Below are 17,385 nucleotides of genomic sequence, written 5' to 3'. Positions count from 1 at the left end.
CTGAGTTGTGCAGAAAGGCAGGTGACCCGCAACAGACTCAGATCTCTGATGCCAAGGGACGCTCCAGTGGTGAACATGCATCATGACAAGGGCTGATACCAAGTTCTTGAGTTTGGGTTCACACTTAAGATAAACCAATTCAACAACAATTCCACCATCATGAACTAGCTGAGTGAATGTTTACCCTGGACTATATCAAATGATCAACTGTATCCTATGTTCTATACAGCTCTAACTGCTAATTGAGGTTCTCCTTGCATTTAGGTGGTAGGGGTTTGCACTTCTGCTGCAGAAAGATCCAAATTCTATCCCTCCTGCTGCTGTCATATTCTAACTGGCTGATATACATGATCTAGTGACAGCTGTGAACCCCAGGTAGCTCCGATTTGCTATGAAACCTTAACTTTACAGCACCTTTCAGCTGAGGACCTCAAAGCACTTTACAAACCATTAAACTGAGCTTCCCCACCACTCCCCTACTTCTACTGAGACAGGCAAATATCTCCATGTACAAAGGAGAAGACTAGGAGCAGAGGGGTAATAATACTCAGCCCGTATCTTAAAAGGACTTTGCAGATATTTAAACTAAGCCCTACCACATTCCTGAGAGAAAGGCAAGTATCCTTCCCATTTTACAAACAGGGAAACAGAAGCATACACCGTTCAGTTTCCCAATGTTCAGTTGCCCAATGTCATGTACCGAGTCAGTAACAAAGCCAGAAACAGAACCCAGGAGTCCTCCTGTCTCACCGTCCCCTGTGAGGAAAGCTGAAAAGGAAGAGAACGCATCTCAAAACACGATTAAACTAACCCCTAATTAAATTCCAAACACAACTGGGTTTAACTGTATCAAAAGAAAAAAAAAATCTTTAGCTGGGGCATTAAGTCCCACTGGGTCCTGCTGCTTCTATATTAGGAAACATCTCAGCAACAGTGGTTGATTTTGCAGTTAAAGTTTCTTAATGAAACAGCAGGTTGCAAAAGGTTGACAATGGATTTTTGAGAATGAAGCTGAGTCTAGGGCAAACTGTAGACTGCTTTAATCCTGGAGGAGGGGGAGAGCTACATTAAGGGTCCCCTCACTTACTCCAACTGAAGCTTACGGAGGATTCTATTAGAAGTAAAAGTATTTGTGATCTAGGGCTCTCCAGGACAGCAAAAGGAAGAAGGAAACCTTATTTGTTTCAAGCGTCTATAAGTGATCAAACATACCAGATTCCAATGCATGACCAACACTGTTACAGCACAAAAGCAGCGGGAATAAAAGCAATGGTCCTTTGCTTATTACCTCTTGCAACTGTTCAAGTACTTGTACTTGCTGTCATAAGGTTTAGAGAACTTTCACAAGAGGCTTTACATGTTCCCAATTTCCACAGACCTGGAAGAAGTGATCCTATTAAACTGGAGGGCTGATTTCTTTCGCAGACTGGTGCTCAAATGGTAATTCTGCACGCTGCAAAAATTAGGGTCAGCTGCTAAATTCAGACCTAACTATAGCTTCTGTGATGCAGATGAAGCTGAATATTTCTTGCCAAACAACATGCAGAATATGAATGACTGGAAGAAGACAAGAGAAACTAAGGACAAGGAGAAATTTCTCTGCCTATTCCTTCATAAGAAAAAAAATTAAAAACCACCTGGGTGATAATTAGCTCCTCGGTTATAGTTACTGAAAGGTTGGATAAATACCCCTTTCAGCAACCACTACGTTATGAAGACATTATAAAAGAATGTTGATTTTGGTTTTTGTTGCTTGCCGAATGCTGCCTTCGCACCACCACACACAACATACTTACTTTAGCACAGAATTTGAACCAAACATGCTGGATTCTCACGGATTTGGGGTCACTCATATGCATTTAGGAAGTGTTTAGAATATTATCCCCCGCCCCCCAAAAAATTACATTTTGCTAAATTGGCCGTAAGGTTGTAAATACATCTTTATAACGTATGGTGAAAATGCTTGAAGAGGCTGTTGTGCGTGTACACACACACAGACACGCTGCAAAGTCAACAAAAACCCAGCACATCGGATATTGGAAAGAGCTACTCCCAACAGTGCTCTACTTCACTATCACGGTGGTTTCAAGAATCCCTACATCAGCTGGAGTTTATAAAGCACTTTGACATGCACAGAAATTATTTCCCCCTATATCTGCAGAACGGTTCAAATCATTAACTGTACAGCCCACATTTTAGAGAGGACTTTCACTTTTTAAAAACTAATTTTGCTGGCATAGTTGCAAATTAGAAGATATTTGCAAAATACTGTGGCTCCATAAAATAACCCTTTTTACAGCTATTGCGACAGGGTGCAGAAGGGGGCTGCACATGCCGGGGATCTGAGACAGACTCAAGGGGCAGAGTGCTAAACTTCAGAGATTGCTTTATTATTTAGATTTGTCAAATGCTTTTAACTATGAATTGTTTAGCTTGGTGCTAGCTCTTAGCTACTAGTCACTGGTATTCCCGCATGCTTTGAATAAAATAAAAAGGAGAAATTACTTGCCTTGTAATTGTGCTTTTCTGAAAGCATCCTGCAAGAGTATCACTCCTGGGTCTTGTGCCTGAAGCATAAGTCATTCAGGAAATTCCCATAGCTTTAAGATATTTGGCCCTGTGATGTACCTATAGGCTTCCTTAAAGACCTTGACTTAAGAAGACTTCTTGCTTTGCACTTCTTAAGTCTCTAACTACACACAAAAAATACCAAATGTTCTTTCTCTAACGTGACCAACACCCCAAATGAGCAACAGACAAACACTTAGGGGGTAAGCCCAGAATAGTTCACCTCCTAATCAAACCACATTAAAAATCTAGCAAAGGTAGGTGGATGAGTATCTTGCGGGATGATTTTTTTCAGAAATGCATTATTACAAGGTAAGAAATTTCCCCTTCCCTAAAGACATCTCTGAGGAGTCTCACTTTTGGAGAGGAAGCAGCCCAGGAGATGTCCCGAAGGACAAAGCAGCAGGCTACAAGAAAAGGCAAATGCTGAGGAATTTTTTCTTCCTTTAAAAACAAAAAATGGGTAGGGGAAATTATGTCTCCGAAAACGTATCGGGCCTAACTACTTAACACCCGTGTATAAGACACGAAAGAAACATCCTAAAGAAACAACACAGAGGGAGCAGGAGACTGTGGTCTTCTGCCTCAGCCGCAGAATCACAGCAGGAACACTCCCAAGGTACTGAATATAAGTGGTGAAGAAGAGACAGAGCACGGCCCTTGGAGCCTCCATGCACAAGTCTGTCATTGAGCCATCCTGAGGCAAGTAAGTAATGTCTGTCTGGCCTCAGACCAGATGAGTCCTGACAGGCCTCTCTAGCTTTAACTTAACCAGATCACAGTAATGTAACATGCAACCAGAGAGCTATGGTTCTCTCACTGCAGTATTGCTTAGGGCACTGCTATGAATGAAACAAAAAACTGCTGGCTGGGCTGCTTGGTTCAGGAAATTAAGCCCACCGCCTGGAATAGCCACAGGAGAGTCCTAGTTTATCACAGGTTTACAACAGTAAGAGCTGGAGGTACACGGATTAGAACTAGAGCTATAAGTTACAGGGAAGGAGTTCCTTCATGAACTACAGTTAGGACGATACTGGATGGAACAGCCCAGGGCCCCTGAAGTACCTGAGACTGTCCTGAAAAGCCCGCTCAACAGACTTATAACTGGCCTACAGGTCACTCAGAGGGTTAACATTCTGCAAAGCTAGGCATGGTCCCTGCATGAAACCCATGGAAGCAGGAGACCGAGAATCTTCCTTTACACTGAGTGCTTCTGGTACTAAGAACATGGTCTTAGCCTGTAAACGCAGGACTTATTATATTAGCCAACTGCTTGATGATCTATGTTGATCATCCCTTTTGTTTTAGAACTGGGCATCTTAATTTTCCCTTTCCCCATCAGTGGGAAAGAGTTCATTGCTTCTGGCTCTTGGATGGGACCAACAATGGCCTCAAAACACACAGAGGTGCAAGCAGGTGAGATAGTTGAGGGGAAGGAAAGAAGGGAAAATACAGGCAACAAGTTGCCTCCCCTCTGCTCCTGCTCTGTATAAGGAGGAGGAGGGAGGGAACATCTGAGGTGAAGTCACCTGGCCTCCAGCCCAAATGCTGGAGTGTGGGGCGAGAAGAACCCAGAACAGCCCATGACTTCTGATCCAGTATGGGCCTGAAACAGTCCGGTGTATCCCGTGTGCTTCAGCCAGATCCTAAATACTTAATATGAGTGATCTGGAGGATGAGCTTTAGTTTAATTATTTCTTGCTGGTTCACCTGCTAGCCCATCTGTTTTTATAGTTTTTGCTTGGAGGCATTGACTGGAGCATTGCTATCCCCTCCCTTTCAAGAGTTACTTGTGATTTGAACTTCTGAAGAGGGGGAAGGAGCAATTCTCAAGCATTAACCAGTCAGCAAGGAGTAATCTGACAGTTTATCACAGGTACTAGTCAGTAACAGATACAAGAAAATGATCCCACAAAGGATACAAGAAAGTTATCCTGCAGCTGTCCCAGAGTCCAGTGTTTGAGTTGTCACTCAAAGAAAGTGTTAAGAAATACTTGGAGCACAGTAACAAATTTATTAGCCAGAAGCTGATAAACTCCTCCAGGAGTCTCTCGGTCAACAATAAATCAGAGAAATCGGCTTTCAAATTCTGGATCTTTAATAAAAAATAAGGCACGTGGAGTGGATGTTAGAACAGTGTTAGAATTCAGATGCCAGAACTAAGGGGACTTGATTTCATTCAGTCTGACCTCCCATCAGGAGAGGTACCAAGGGTTGGCCCTGGCAGAATTCCAACACTGCATTAGACGGTCATCACACTACAATGATTAATGAACTTCTGAAAGAAGAAAGCTATGAAAAGCACGTTAGATTACATGGATAATAAACTAAGGCAAACAAACATAAGGATTCATAGAAATCAGAGACAGAAGAGACCTCTTAGGTCAGTGAATCCATGTCCCTGCCTGTAGAACTGTCTCCTACAATACATTTTTGAATGCTCTTTCTATTCTTGTTTTAAACAACCCAAGCAACAGATTCCCAAAAGAAGTGGTGGAAATGTATTTCAAATCTAACTTCTAGGAATTTCCCCCCTAATATTCAGCTTACATTTTTCCTGTCCTTAAATTTTGGAAAACCAGAGAGTAAAGAATGGGAAGAAGCGAAGTCTCTAGGACTTTTCCCTGCATCTTATGGAGGATTTATCGGAAATCAATAACCCTTTCAAAAAGATACAGTTTGAACCAATCCACCATAGAGAATGGAAGAATATATATATCAGAGGACCAACATGCTGGTTACATGTCATTCCACTAAGACTCAGCACAGAGGTCTGATGGGTTCCTGGTTTCATTGCTGGAGGAAGGCTTTTGAGATGGTAAAGCAGCATCAGAAAAGTTAGCTGGGGATTTGCCTGGGTATAGCTAGCGCATCTTAAAATAGCTGTAAAAAGCAACCGAGGGTCCTGTGGCACCTTTAAGACTAACAGAAGTATTGGGAGCATAAGCTTTCGTGGGTAAGAACCTCACTTCTTCAGATGCAAGTAATGGAAATTTCCAGAGGCAGGTATAAATCAGTATGGAGATAACGAGGTTAGTTCAATCAGGGAGGGTGAGGTGCTCTGCTAGCAGTTGAGGTGTGAACACCAAGGGAGGAGAAACTGCTTCTGTAGTTGGATAGCCATTCACAGTCTTTGTTTAATCCTGATCTGATGGTGTCAAATTTGCAAATGAACTGGAGCTCAGCAGTTTCTCTTTGGAGTCTGGTCCTGAAGTTTTTTTTGCTGTAAGATGGCTACCTTTACATCTGCTATTGTGTGGCCAGGGAGGTTGAAGTGTTCTCCTACAGGTTTTTGTATATTGCCATTCCTGATATCTGACTTGTGTCCATTTATCCTCTTGCGTAGTGACTGTCCAGTTTGGCCAATGTACATAGCCAATGTACATAGAGAGGTTTAAGCTGAGGACTGTAGGTGATGGCCAGTGGAGTTCTGTTGATTTCTTTTTTGGGCCTGTCTTGTAGCAGGAGGTTTCTGGGTACACGTCTGGCTCTGTTGATTTGTTTCTTTATTTCCTTGTGTGGGTATCGTAGTTTTGAGAATGCTTGGTGAAAATCTTGTAGATGTTGGTCTCTGTCACCAAATTTGAAATAATTGTGCGTGAGGATAAAGTCACAGATCTCAGCAACAAGTTTTCAAATTTGGTGACAATATATACCTCCAGACCAGTGGCACCGCTATGGGCACCCACATGGCCCCACATTATGCCAACATTTTCATGGCTGACGTTAAGTGATGGCCACATTAACACCACCCTATACCGAAAACCCACCGACCGCTACGCCTATCTTCATGCCTCCAGCTGCCACCCCAGACACACCACACGATCCATCGTCTACAGCCAAGCGCTGAGGTACAACCACATCTGCTCCAACCCCTCAGACAGAGACCAACACCTACAAGATTTTCACCAAGCATTCTCAAAACTACGATACCCACACAAGGAAATAAAGAAACAAATCAACAGAGCCAGACGTGTACCCAGAAACCTCCTGCTACAAGACAGGCCCAAAAAAAGAAACCAACAGAACTCCACTGGCCATCACCTACAGTCCTCAGCTTAAACCTCTCTATGTACATTGGCCAAACTGGACAGTCACTACGCAAGAGGATAAATGGACATAAGTCAGATATCAGGAATGGCAATATACAAAAATTTGAGATGGGAGCCTTCTGATGAGGAACTGGAGAATTGAAAACACTCCAGTACTTCTTTTGGAGGCTTTTTATCAGCTAGCTGGGCTGACTTATACATGTGGGTAGAAATAGTATGAGCAGGCACTACAGCATTATAATAGTCTTTTTGTTACTTTCTAAAGTACACAGCTATGCACTTTCTTCACTGGCCAAGGAAATCATGTTAACACAATTATAGCAAGAACGCGGTTTTAAAACACTGCTCTCTAGAAAGATACTAACATGGTTTCAATTCTCACTACTGACAAGCATTTAGGACCTCACCTGCCCCCAATGGAGTCAATGGGAGTTTTTCATTGGACTTCAACTGAAGCAAGATAAGGTACTTAAAAACCTGACATTTCCTACAGAATACCGAAGATAACGTTGTTATAGCAAGTTAGTGTTTGTACAGCACTTTGAAAATGTAAAGCCCGATCAGTTGTGCTGCTGTAGCATTTTCCACGCCTTCTGCATAAATTATTCTTCACAATGCTCTTATGATTATCCCCATTCTACCATATAACGATCTGAAGAACAGAAAGGTTAAGTGACGCATCCAAGACCAGAGAGTGGAAATGTCAGAGGCAGGATTAGAACTAATGAATTCCTGGCTCCCAGTCAATCTCACACACAAAAAACAATTAACTCAAATAAGCAACTAAGAATTATTTTTAGTGGGACTTCTGTTTGCTTTTCTTTTTAATCCCCTTTAGTCCTCTCCACTGACTCAAGTACATAGCTTGGTTACATGCAAGGGACTCCTTGTTTCAGCTTTCAAGATAAATGTATGCAGAGGGAAAGCAGTAAAGTAGTTTTTGGTTTAGAACAGTCTCTAAAAATAATTTGCACTTATAAAGCTCCCCAAGGAACTCAAAGTGCTTTGAAAGCATTAGTTATGCCTCACACTAGCTAAATTAGGTAAGTACAGTAATACCCATTTCATAGACGGACACACTAAGCTAGAGAAGTTAAGAGTAAAATATTATATTTTTAAAGATTTGATTCTTTATGCAGCTAATGCCACAGGTTGTTCAGGTTAACACTGAAATATTATTTTTTTTAAAACTACTTTTCACCACTTCTGCTGTTTACTTTTGCCATGTCTTTCAGGGAGGACATGGAAGTAGTCCATTTCATTCCTATTTTTAGTAAATTTCACCTTTTGTCTCTGTTATATTAGAACAATATTTGCATTGTTTGGGTTAAAAACTGCAAGGGAAATGTTTTGGTAGTGTTTACATTAGACATTTACAAATAGAAATATATATCATAACAGGTTATGTAAAAGTTTATTAAAAGCTTATTTTTACAAAAAAAAAAAATCTAAATTTGGGGCCATATTTAATCCAATAATTTTATTACTTGCCTAAGCCCACAAAGTGAATCTGTAGCTACAAATGGAACCCAGAGCCCAGTGTTCTGTTGTCCTTAATAGGACATGATGTGTGTCTCTAATAAATATGTGAAGGTCTAATAATTAATATTATCCAATTCTCCTCTGTTCCCACTGTGCCTCCTTCTCTGAGTTTGTGTTAGGTCCATCATGCACAATATACCCATTATATACAGATCAATGATACAATATTTTGGAAGGGCTCCAAAGGAGTTGTCATGGTGTGTTGTATCATACAATAAACTATAACTATAAACTATATAAGCTAAGGCAACAATTATGGGTGCATGTCAACTCCACACACAAAAAAGTCTTCTAGAATTCTAAGGTACTTGTTGGGTCTATATAGTCATTGCTTTTTAAGTTTAAAAATACGATAAAATTCAAAATACAAGATTTTCCTTCTCCCTACAGTAAAATAGTGAATAGTTCACATTGTTTAGACAACTGCAAGTAAACGTTAGGTTTAGAAGCAAAAGCGCAGACCCGTCTAAGATTATAAAACGTATTTTCTTCACATCCTTCATTCCTTTAACTTAAGAACAAGCTAATTTTAAGGATTAGATACATATTTAAAATGTAAAGAGTAAGAAAAGTGTTTCCTGTGAACTCTTGCAAAGAAGCAAAATGAAAGAACAAACGGAAATAATCCTCCCAGTAAGGGAGCAGATTTAATTGTTGATTACAAGATTAATCAAGAACCTATAAATATTTTGCACAGGGAATGAGTCAAGTTGGATAAGATCCCATGTTTTAGCAAATATTTGTGACATGCAATTATTGAGAAGATTTAAGTGATTAAATATATGGTAAAGTGTTACAGATGAGGTGAAGCCATTATCTAACTATACAGCTCCATCCTTCTGGTCTTTGTATTTGAGGCAACCCAATGAGTTTCCATGCGTTTACTGAACTAATTCAGCAATATGTAGGGCCTTGTGCATAATAGACTTGTATGCCTCCTGGAAACCTGTTTAACCACGTCCAGAGCTTGTGTTCAGTCATTATCTGTCTGGAGAGGTCCACGCTCTAGCAATTTTGATTGTGTACAAACAGGGCACTGTCTTTAAGCAGCAGTTTACAAATCAGCTTTACATCAAATTTAGTTGTTTTGTAAAAAGAGCTCTCGGTGTTTGATTTTGTAGCCAAGAGCAGACATTTACTGACCACTATAATCCCCTGAAATGCTGAAATAACCTTAACTGTAGCAACAGTAGTGGGTACTCCTATACCATTAGGATCTTGAAGTATACTGTACTGTAGCATGGGTTACAGAGGTAAAAATATTTTCTGTATTCATATATCACATCAATAGAACAAATATTGTTAGTCAATTAACCATACACACCAATGGTGTAAATGTATGTTTAACCATATACCATTTGCGATGAATGAGGAATTCACAGTCTCATCATACACAGGTTAGGTCTACATTTTGTTTGCACGAATCCACCAGAGACTAGTGAAGCACAAAATATATTGTACGCATCATTTGGGAAATTTTTAGTATAGTGCCTTTTCAAAGGTTCAGTAAATAAGGCATGAGAAAAGAGAACGCAATATAAAGGAAAATTTCAGCAGGCCTTGACCCAGCTAGAATTCCAAAATACAGCAGGACCCTCTCATAGCAAAGCTATTTTTCCTCTACAGCTGGAATTATGATTTGATCACAATATACTGAAACAGTTTGGAATCTTCATTCTATTTCACTATAAAGAGTTTTACTACAGCAGTTTTCTCTTTAATCAATTTCCAGTGTACCTCTCTTACAAGGTACTTGACTAATGTTTGACCTCCACAAAGGACTAAATTATTTGAGTTCTAGCTAGACAGATGGGTTCAGAAAAGTACATTTCCATCTGGAGTTGCTATTGGCACTATGAAAGCACTAGAACTGACAGTATGTGGCATTTACTTTTAGGGCTGCCCTCAGAATTAGGAAGGAGTAATTGCACCACACAGAAGAATATGGAGAGAGAGAGGGCTGAGACATTCAGGATTGGCAGAGGAATTGTCTCCAGAACTGATCATGGGATATGGAGCATTTCACTGTCAGGCCAGTTGTAAGCTAAAACCAGTGACTGTAAGGAGCTCTATGTTACTAAAGTTGGTGGTCTCAGTCCAGTTCTTAGTGGCTCAGTATACATCAAATACCATCATTACTATTACCGGCCTCACTGGTCATGTCTGCAGAGCCACCAAGGACTGAGTGAGCATGTGAACTGAACTCTCCTCTCCCACCAGGGGTCAGGGTTGAGGTACTTCTTCAGAAGAATGATACAGGTCACTTACTTAGCAGCTACCTGTAATGTACCCGTTGTATTTTATCCACAAATGGATTACTGGGTAGGATTTTCAAAAGCATCCAAGGGAATTAGGCACCCAACACCACTGACTTTCCATGGAAGTTGAGCACCTAATCTAATGTTTCTAATTCTTCTAAATTAGCTGCTAGAAGTAAACTGCCAAGACAGCTGTTTAAAAATGGATCTACCTTGGTAGTTGTCTGCTGTTCAGCCATATGTTAGATCTGAAAATGATTACTACGACAACTGAAAATATAGTATTGTAGTGGTGTGACTTGGTGACAGCCTCGTCGTTAGTCACAAAGATTAAAAAAACAGTATTTTCAGTGATGGCAAGACTTTGTTTGGAGGAACAGGGGGAAACCATATGGATGGCCTCTTGAAAATAAGAACCTGGATAGCAGAAAACTGTCAAATTAAATACATATTTAGAACTGTGTTAAAAAGGACAAACTGAAGGCCAGGTGAGGTAAATGTGGGGGGGGGGGGGGGAAGGAGTAACTATGATGAAAAGAGCTACAATATAAAAACAAACTGAATATATTTCAGAGAGGTACAGGATTAAGAGCAAGGAACTCCTGGGTTGTGACCCTAGCTCTGACACATTCCCTCTGCATGCCTTGAAAACTCAGGTACAAGGACATTGTCAGGTTAAGAACATATTCTCTTATATTAGGTCAAGACACATTTCCTTACTTAAGTTATTATTAATGCCTTTGTTTATTAAACCTAAAGAAGCTGTAAGTCTCCTTTATTTATGCTGCTTGTTTACTGTTTGGATTTTTCACAGCTTTGAGAGAGAAAGCAGGCTAGTCAGTTTCACTTTTGTTTATGGCCAGTTTGTAGTCATTTACCAGTACCTATTCTCAAGCACTAGCATATTGCTGCTTTGGTTGGGTTGAAGACACTTCAGGGTAAAGTTTTATCTTTTCCATTATTCTCAGGTCCCACAAAGCTCCCCCTCAATTTAGACCTGCAAAGCCAATGCAGCAACAGGAGAGCAAACTGTATTCTATTTTGCCTCATGCATCATCAGCAAAACTGTCAGCTAAACTCAAATTGCAAAACATTTATGATGCAAGAGGCAGAAACCACACAGCTTGATTTTTCCAGATCCCAGGCTGAATTTTCAGTGATGGCAGCTGGGGAGTTAGGGGAGAGGGAGAATCATTCTGACTTGTAATTGAGGCAACTTGATCTGAAAATTGTTGAGAGAGAGAGAGAATAAATATGGAATCCCACAGTGTTGTTTTTACAGTCACTTTCTGACTATAACCACATTTTGACTTTGAACATTAATCAGTATTTGGCACATGTTAAAAATTAACTATTCCCTGAAACCATGCATGATTGATCAGTTATACAACTCATGTTTTTCAGAGCTCAGTTTAGGAGATGAATTATTCCAGGCCCTTTAGATTTCTTAACCTGTAGCACTGGGAATGCTATGATTTGGTTTTATCGCAATTTTCTCCAAAGGTCAGAACTCCTGTTGTACTCAACTGTCAAAAGTAACACACAGCAGTACATCCTAGGCAATTCTCCAGATGACACTGACCTTTTGCAGTAAAAAGCCTGTGCAATACAGGTGCTTTCTTTTTGAAGAAAGATGCTCACTGACTTTGGGATTAAAAAAAGAAATCAGAACCTTTGTAATGCGCCCACTATGCTAAGGTTTACAGCTTGGCGTTAATTGGGAAAATATGCTAGCCAACTAAGTTCATTGTAATACTGCAATTACTTCTAATTAGTAACACCAACAGCAGTCTACCTTGCATTCCAATTTGAGAGTCAAAACATTGGCAAATAAGATACGCTGTGCACCTGATTCAAATACTGCAAGACAGTGAACTAGATTCACTGCTGGTGTGACTCCTGAATCTGCAAACAGCTTCAGTGCCCCTGCTGCTGCTCAGAGTTTTCCCAAACAGCAGCACAGTTAAAATGACACCAATCTGGGCAGTTTTACCCTGTGGACAGCAATAAATTTACAGTGGGAAGAGCTGAAAAGACAAGAGTAGAACACACACACGCACAATCACCCTCGCAACAACCAAGAAGCTGGGGACACACCCAACCGTCAAGAGGCTCTGAGGTGGGGAGAGGAAGGAGACAACTCTAACTGCCAGCAGCCAAAGTGGCCTGAAAAATGTGCAGATTTCAATGTAGCAGATCATGATACAAAAAGCTGACACAGAAGATGGAGTCCCTGAGCAGAGTTCCAGGAACAGAACCTAGTAGGCCTTTCACCCCTTCCTTCAGTGCTAGGAAAGGGAAGGTCCTGGATTTGACTAAGACATCATCTCTGGTCCTTGATGATGTCCCAATTCTCTGTCTCATCTGCCACGTGGCCTCCGGCTCATGTGTCCAAAATTTTTTTCAAGCCCTGTTAATACCCATCCTCTCTGTGTTCTGGAGAATGCACCTAGTGCACTGTAAGAAAAACTTAGGAAACAAAGACGAACAACTAGAACAATCTGGAGCAGATTTTAGCAAATTGCGTAGCTTGAAATTCTGGAAGAAAGAGAGGGGACTGGGACATCATCAAGGACCAGAGATGATGTCAGTCAAATCCATGGCCCTGTAGCTAACATATACATCTGAATGTGCAGTAATTTGATCGTTCATCCCTGCAGAATGCCACCGCTATCACCAATCACCCATACCTCACATTTCCACAAAACGTACAAATGAAATGCATTTTGACAATCTAAATGCTGTGTCATGACTTTGCTGGTTTCCTCTTTACCACTTATTACCCTTTCCACTCTCCTTTTTATATATAATTTTTTATCTTTTCCCCTCTTCTTTTCCTTCCTTGTGTCTCTTCTACTGAAAATAAAAAAAAACCACTTTTCTTAACAAGTCAGTGCAATATCCCCTTCCTGTTTTGTATAGTCACTTTTGTCTTCTAGCTCCATTTTTGGACAGAGGGGAAACCTAACTTTGCCATCGCGCACTAATTGTGAATACATTCTAAGCTCTCAGGCCTGAATATGTTCAGGCTGCTAAATATTAATCCTGTATTAAAAATTAAACACAGATAAATGGTCTAATGCCACATTTAATTATTTTAAAAACAACTGATGTTAGCTTTGCATGTATGCATCATGTTGTCCTAGTGTACTTTGGCACTGGGAGCCCACGAGGTATCAAAATATACAAGAATCCTTACCTCAAAGTGTATGAGAGAGCAAGATGCTGGTATATTTTGATACCCTGCTGGCTAACAACAGTGCAGCAGACAGGCAGAGTAAAAGGATGGTTCAATCATGCCTGGGATCATAAAGAAACCTAGCACCCCTGGGTGTGTTGTGTCTGGCTGCCTGGCAGAGAAGTTGGAATTTTACCAGTACTGCAGCCTTTGTTTTGAGAACAGCACTCTCAGAACCAAAAGGAGAGCTTAAAAAAAAAAAAAAGAATATTTTTAAAACGTAGGTTGCATCAAGGGCTTGTCAACCTTGATATTATCCCATTATCCTTTCATTTCCCTCTCTGTTCAACTTGGGGCTGTTTAAATACATTCTAAATGCCTACAGATTTACTAAGGAACAAAACCAGGAAATTAATACTCTGCATCATTAAATCTGTGTGTTTTATTTATTGGCATTTTTGATCTACTAAGATTTGCTCCAAGTTTATCAGTCACGGCGAAAGACAGGATACATACAATCTAATATTACATTGATTCTATAGCCCTTGGTTAACTAGGTCACAGATTACACTGCAGTGTTTGCAAGGCAGCCAGGCTTTATGCACAAACTGTAGGCATTAAGCCAAATTCTACCCTCAGTTACACCCGTGTAACCCCGCTGATATCACCAAGACTGTATGGCGCTAACTCAAGGCCAGAATTTGGTCCTTTGTTTCCAGGTAAAAAGTCCTGAATCCCTGCTTCCCTAAGCTAGATGCCAGAGAGATTTACAGATGCAGAGGACCTAGAAATCGGCGGGATAGAAAGACCTAGTAGGTCACATCCAGTCCATCCCGTAGGCTAGTGCAAGTCTGATAATTATTTTCTAATGCTTTATCCACTCCACGCTTTAAATATCTTAAGTGACCAGGTTTCCACTATTTCCCGGGGAGGAGACTATTCCACAATGTTATAATACACCCCACGGTTAGGAAGTTTTTCCAAATAGCCAACCTGAAATTTGCCTTTGTGTTATTTCATCTCATAGCTCCTAGTCACACCTATTCGGCTACCCGAACACATTTCCTCTGTTGAGTGTGTAGAAATGCAGAGACATGTGCCTTGTGTCACATTATAGGTAACGCATGCCTTTGGGGGCACGGTAAAAAGACACCCCATTGAAAGGGGCAGCATGAGTCTGCACTAATCTTAGAGATTGCGAGAGAAATACAGAGGTGGCAAGGATAGGGGTGGAAAAGCCAGGAGCCCTGGGTGATAAAGGGAGCATGCAGAGAGGCTAGGGACTAGAGTGCCGGATAACACAAACAATAACTGAGAAGAGACAGGGACGCTTGTAAAGGGCTGGTGGAATAATCGAGGAGAGACATGGAAGGGGTCAATGAGGGGACACGGGGGTGGAAGAGGACTACCTAGGGAAACGCAGCGTACCAGGGTAGGAGACATGGGGGCTCACGGGAGGGATGAAGGAGAGCTGAGGGAGTGACTGACTAGTGATGGAGAATGGCAGGAGGGGAAGGGAGCCGAACAAGCATGAAGAGATGAGGAGCAGCCGCGGAGCCTTTACCTCTTTGATCTTCAGCCTGCGGGCGCGGGTCTCCAGCTCCTCGCCGCCGCGTCTCCCCAGCACCGGGTGGCGAAGGCTGCTGTGGAATTTCTCGTAGTCGAAGCGGAACGGGGCTCGGGTCTGGCGGGGAGCGGCGGGGGCGGCAGGCGCCGAGTCCGTCCCCGCCTCGGCGCCCCCTTCCCCGGGCTGCACCTGCTGCTTGCTGCCCCCGGCGGAGGTGTGGGCCGGGGGGGCGCCCAGCCGGGCCGCAGCGCGGAGCTTGTCCCGGAGGCGGCGGGGGGCGGCGGGGCTGGCATGGCGGGGCTCGGCGGCGGCGGCCGGGGGGCTGCGGGGCAGGTCGGAGTCCCCGGCGGCGGCGCGGCGGGGCAGGAAGAGGCGCTTGAAGCGGGAGGAGTCGGGCAGCAGGAAGAGGGCCCCGAAGCAGAGGGTGAGCAGGCCCGAGAGGAAGAGCAGAAAGAGGAACTTCTGCGGCAGCCGCAGCCCCAGCGCCGCCGGCCAGCCCGGCATGCCCGGCAGCTTCCGCAGCAGCAGCATGGGCACGGCCGGGGGGCGCCCCGGGCACCCGCTCGGGCGGGAGGCTGCTGTGGAGCCGGGAGGCGCTGCAGGCACCGGGGGTGCCCGGCAAAGACAGGAGAGGAGCCCCGGGTCCAGCAGAGTCAGTGTAGAGGGCCGGGCACTTGCCCCTGCGCTGCCCGGGGGCTCCCCGCTCTCCCGGGCCGGACACGTGGATCGCTCAGGGCAGAGGCAGAGGGGAGCTGCTCAGGGGCAACAGGAGCTCCGCACGCCCGCCGCTTGGGCCGTGTCCCAGGCTCCAGGGGCTGGCAACGGTGCCTGGAGGGGAGCGGAGTTGGCAGGCTGGGATGCTCGACCGCGGCTGTCCCCTTCCCTTCCCCGCGCACAGGCGTCTGCAGGGCGCTGGGCAGCGAGTCAGAGTCCCCGGTTCTGGCATGAAGGTGCCGGCAAATCCATCCCTCCGGACCGCTGCGGAGTGCGGGGACGGGGTGAGCTCCCCCGCCGCGCTCTGTGCCTATCCCAGTCCGGGGGCTGGTTGCAGGCTGGCTCCGGGACTAGACAGGAGTCCGGAGAGGTGCGATCCCTGCTCGGCAGAAGAAGCGGGATCCACGCTGCAGCATTTCCGCAGGAGGGGACCCGCGGCTGGTTCAACACGAGGAAATGCTGTTGCATGCAGGACGCTCCTTGCCTTTGTCCCAGAGCGCGTCTGCAGCCCCCCTGGCAGCCGCCTCACGTCTCCCGGCTCCCATGTAGCTCCTTTCCCCTCAAGTCTCCCTTTTGTGAGCAGCTCCCCTGGCTCTGCACCACCGCCCCGGATCCTCGACCTTTCACATCCTCTCGGGCTCTTCTGGTAGCTGGAAAGCCCCCGTCAAGGAGGGGGGTGAAGGCTCCACACCCTGAGGAGCAACTGAGACAAAACACAGGAAGAACAGTCCCCACGAGCAAGCAAACCAGGAGGGGCTGCTCCCTTCCTCCCCTCCTAAGCAGGAATCGCCTTTTGCTCGCTATGCTCTGGCGATGGGCTGCAGACAGTCCAGCCCGCCCCAGTCTTTCCTCACAATAAGTTTCCTCGCGAAACTAGAGCTCTTGCTCCTTCAACAACCCTCCTAGTTAATTTCCACTCGCTGGTACATTTCATCCTCAGTCGGGGTTTTCCCCCCCGCCCCTTCCAGTCGTTTTTTCTGGTCTGCCCTAGAGAGGAGAGAGATGCACAACTTTCAGATCGGTGCAAGCCACGCGACTGTGACCAGAGCAGCCCGGTCTCTGTCTCTACAGCGATGAAATGCAACGCCGCACCTACAATTCGCTTGGTGCAATTCAGTTCAGCGCTCCCGACCCCATGGACGCCACGATCCCGGACACGGAGGTCCTCAAACGGCTCAGAAATCGCCGCCTCCTCTCAGCTCTCACTATGACCTGGGCTAGGGTGACCAGAGGTCCCAATTTTATAGGGACAGTCCCATCAGTTGGGGCTTTTTTTTATAGGGGCTCCTATTACCCCCCACCCCCGTCCCGATTTTTCACAGTTGCTGTCTGGTCACCCGCCTATAGCAGCTCAGGGTGTTTATACCCTTTGCTGCTCCCAATGCACTTCAGTGCCCGTTGCATTAAGAGGAGAAAGGGTTGCTGGCAGCTAAATTCTCCAGGGGGGGCAGCCCTCTGCACCCCCGCTTCTCTGTCCATCAAACAACCAGAGGTTCAATGCAATTG

General features: G+C 44.2%; 1 protein-coding gene across 1 annotated transcript in view; it reads right to left on the bottom strand.

Annotated features, from left to right (window-relative positions):
• Positions 1-16,006, bottom strand: part of MAN1C1 (mannosidase alpha class 1C member 1) — an 84,756-nt gene extending 68,750 nt beyond the window's left edge. The window contains exon 1 of the mRNA XM_034753768.1: positions 15,163-16,006. Coding sequence (XP_034609659.1) covers positions 15,163-15,696 — 534 coding nt within the window. The 5' untranslated portion in view covers positions 15,697-16,006. The remainder of the gene's footprint in view (positions 1-15,162) is intronic.
• Positions 16,007-17,385: the final 1,379 nt, after the last annotated feature.

Source organism: Trachemys scripta, chromosome 20, assembly GCF_013100865.1.
Source record: "Trachemys scripta elegans isolate TJP31775 chromosome 20, CAS_Tse_1.0, whole genome shotgun sequence".
Taxonomy (NCBI): Eukaryota; Metazoa; Chordata; order Testudines; family Emydidae; genus Trachemys; species Trachemys scripta.
This window is presented reverse-complemented; position numbering and strand designations above follow the sequence as displayed.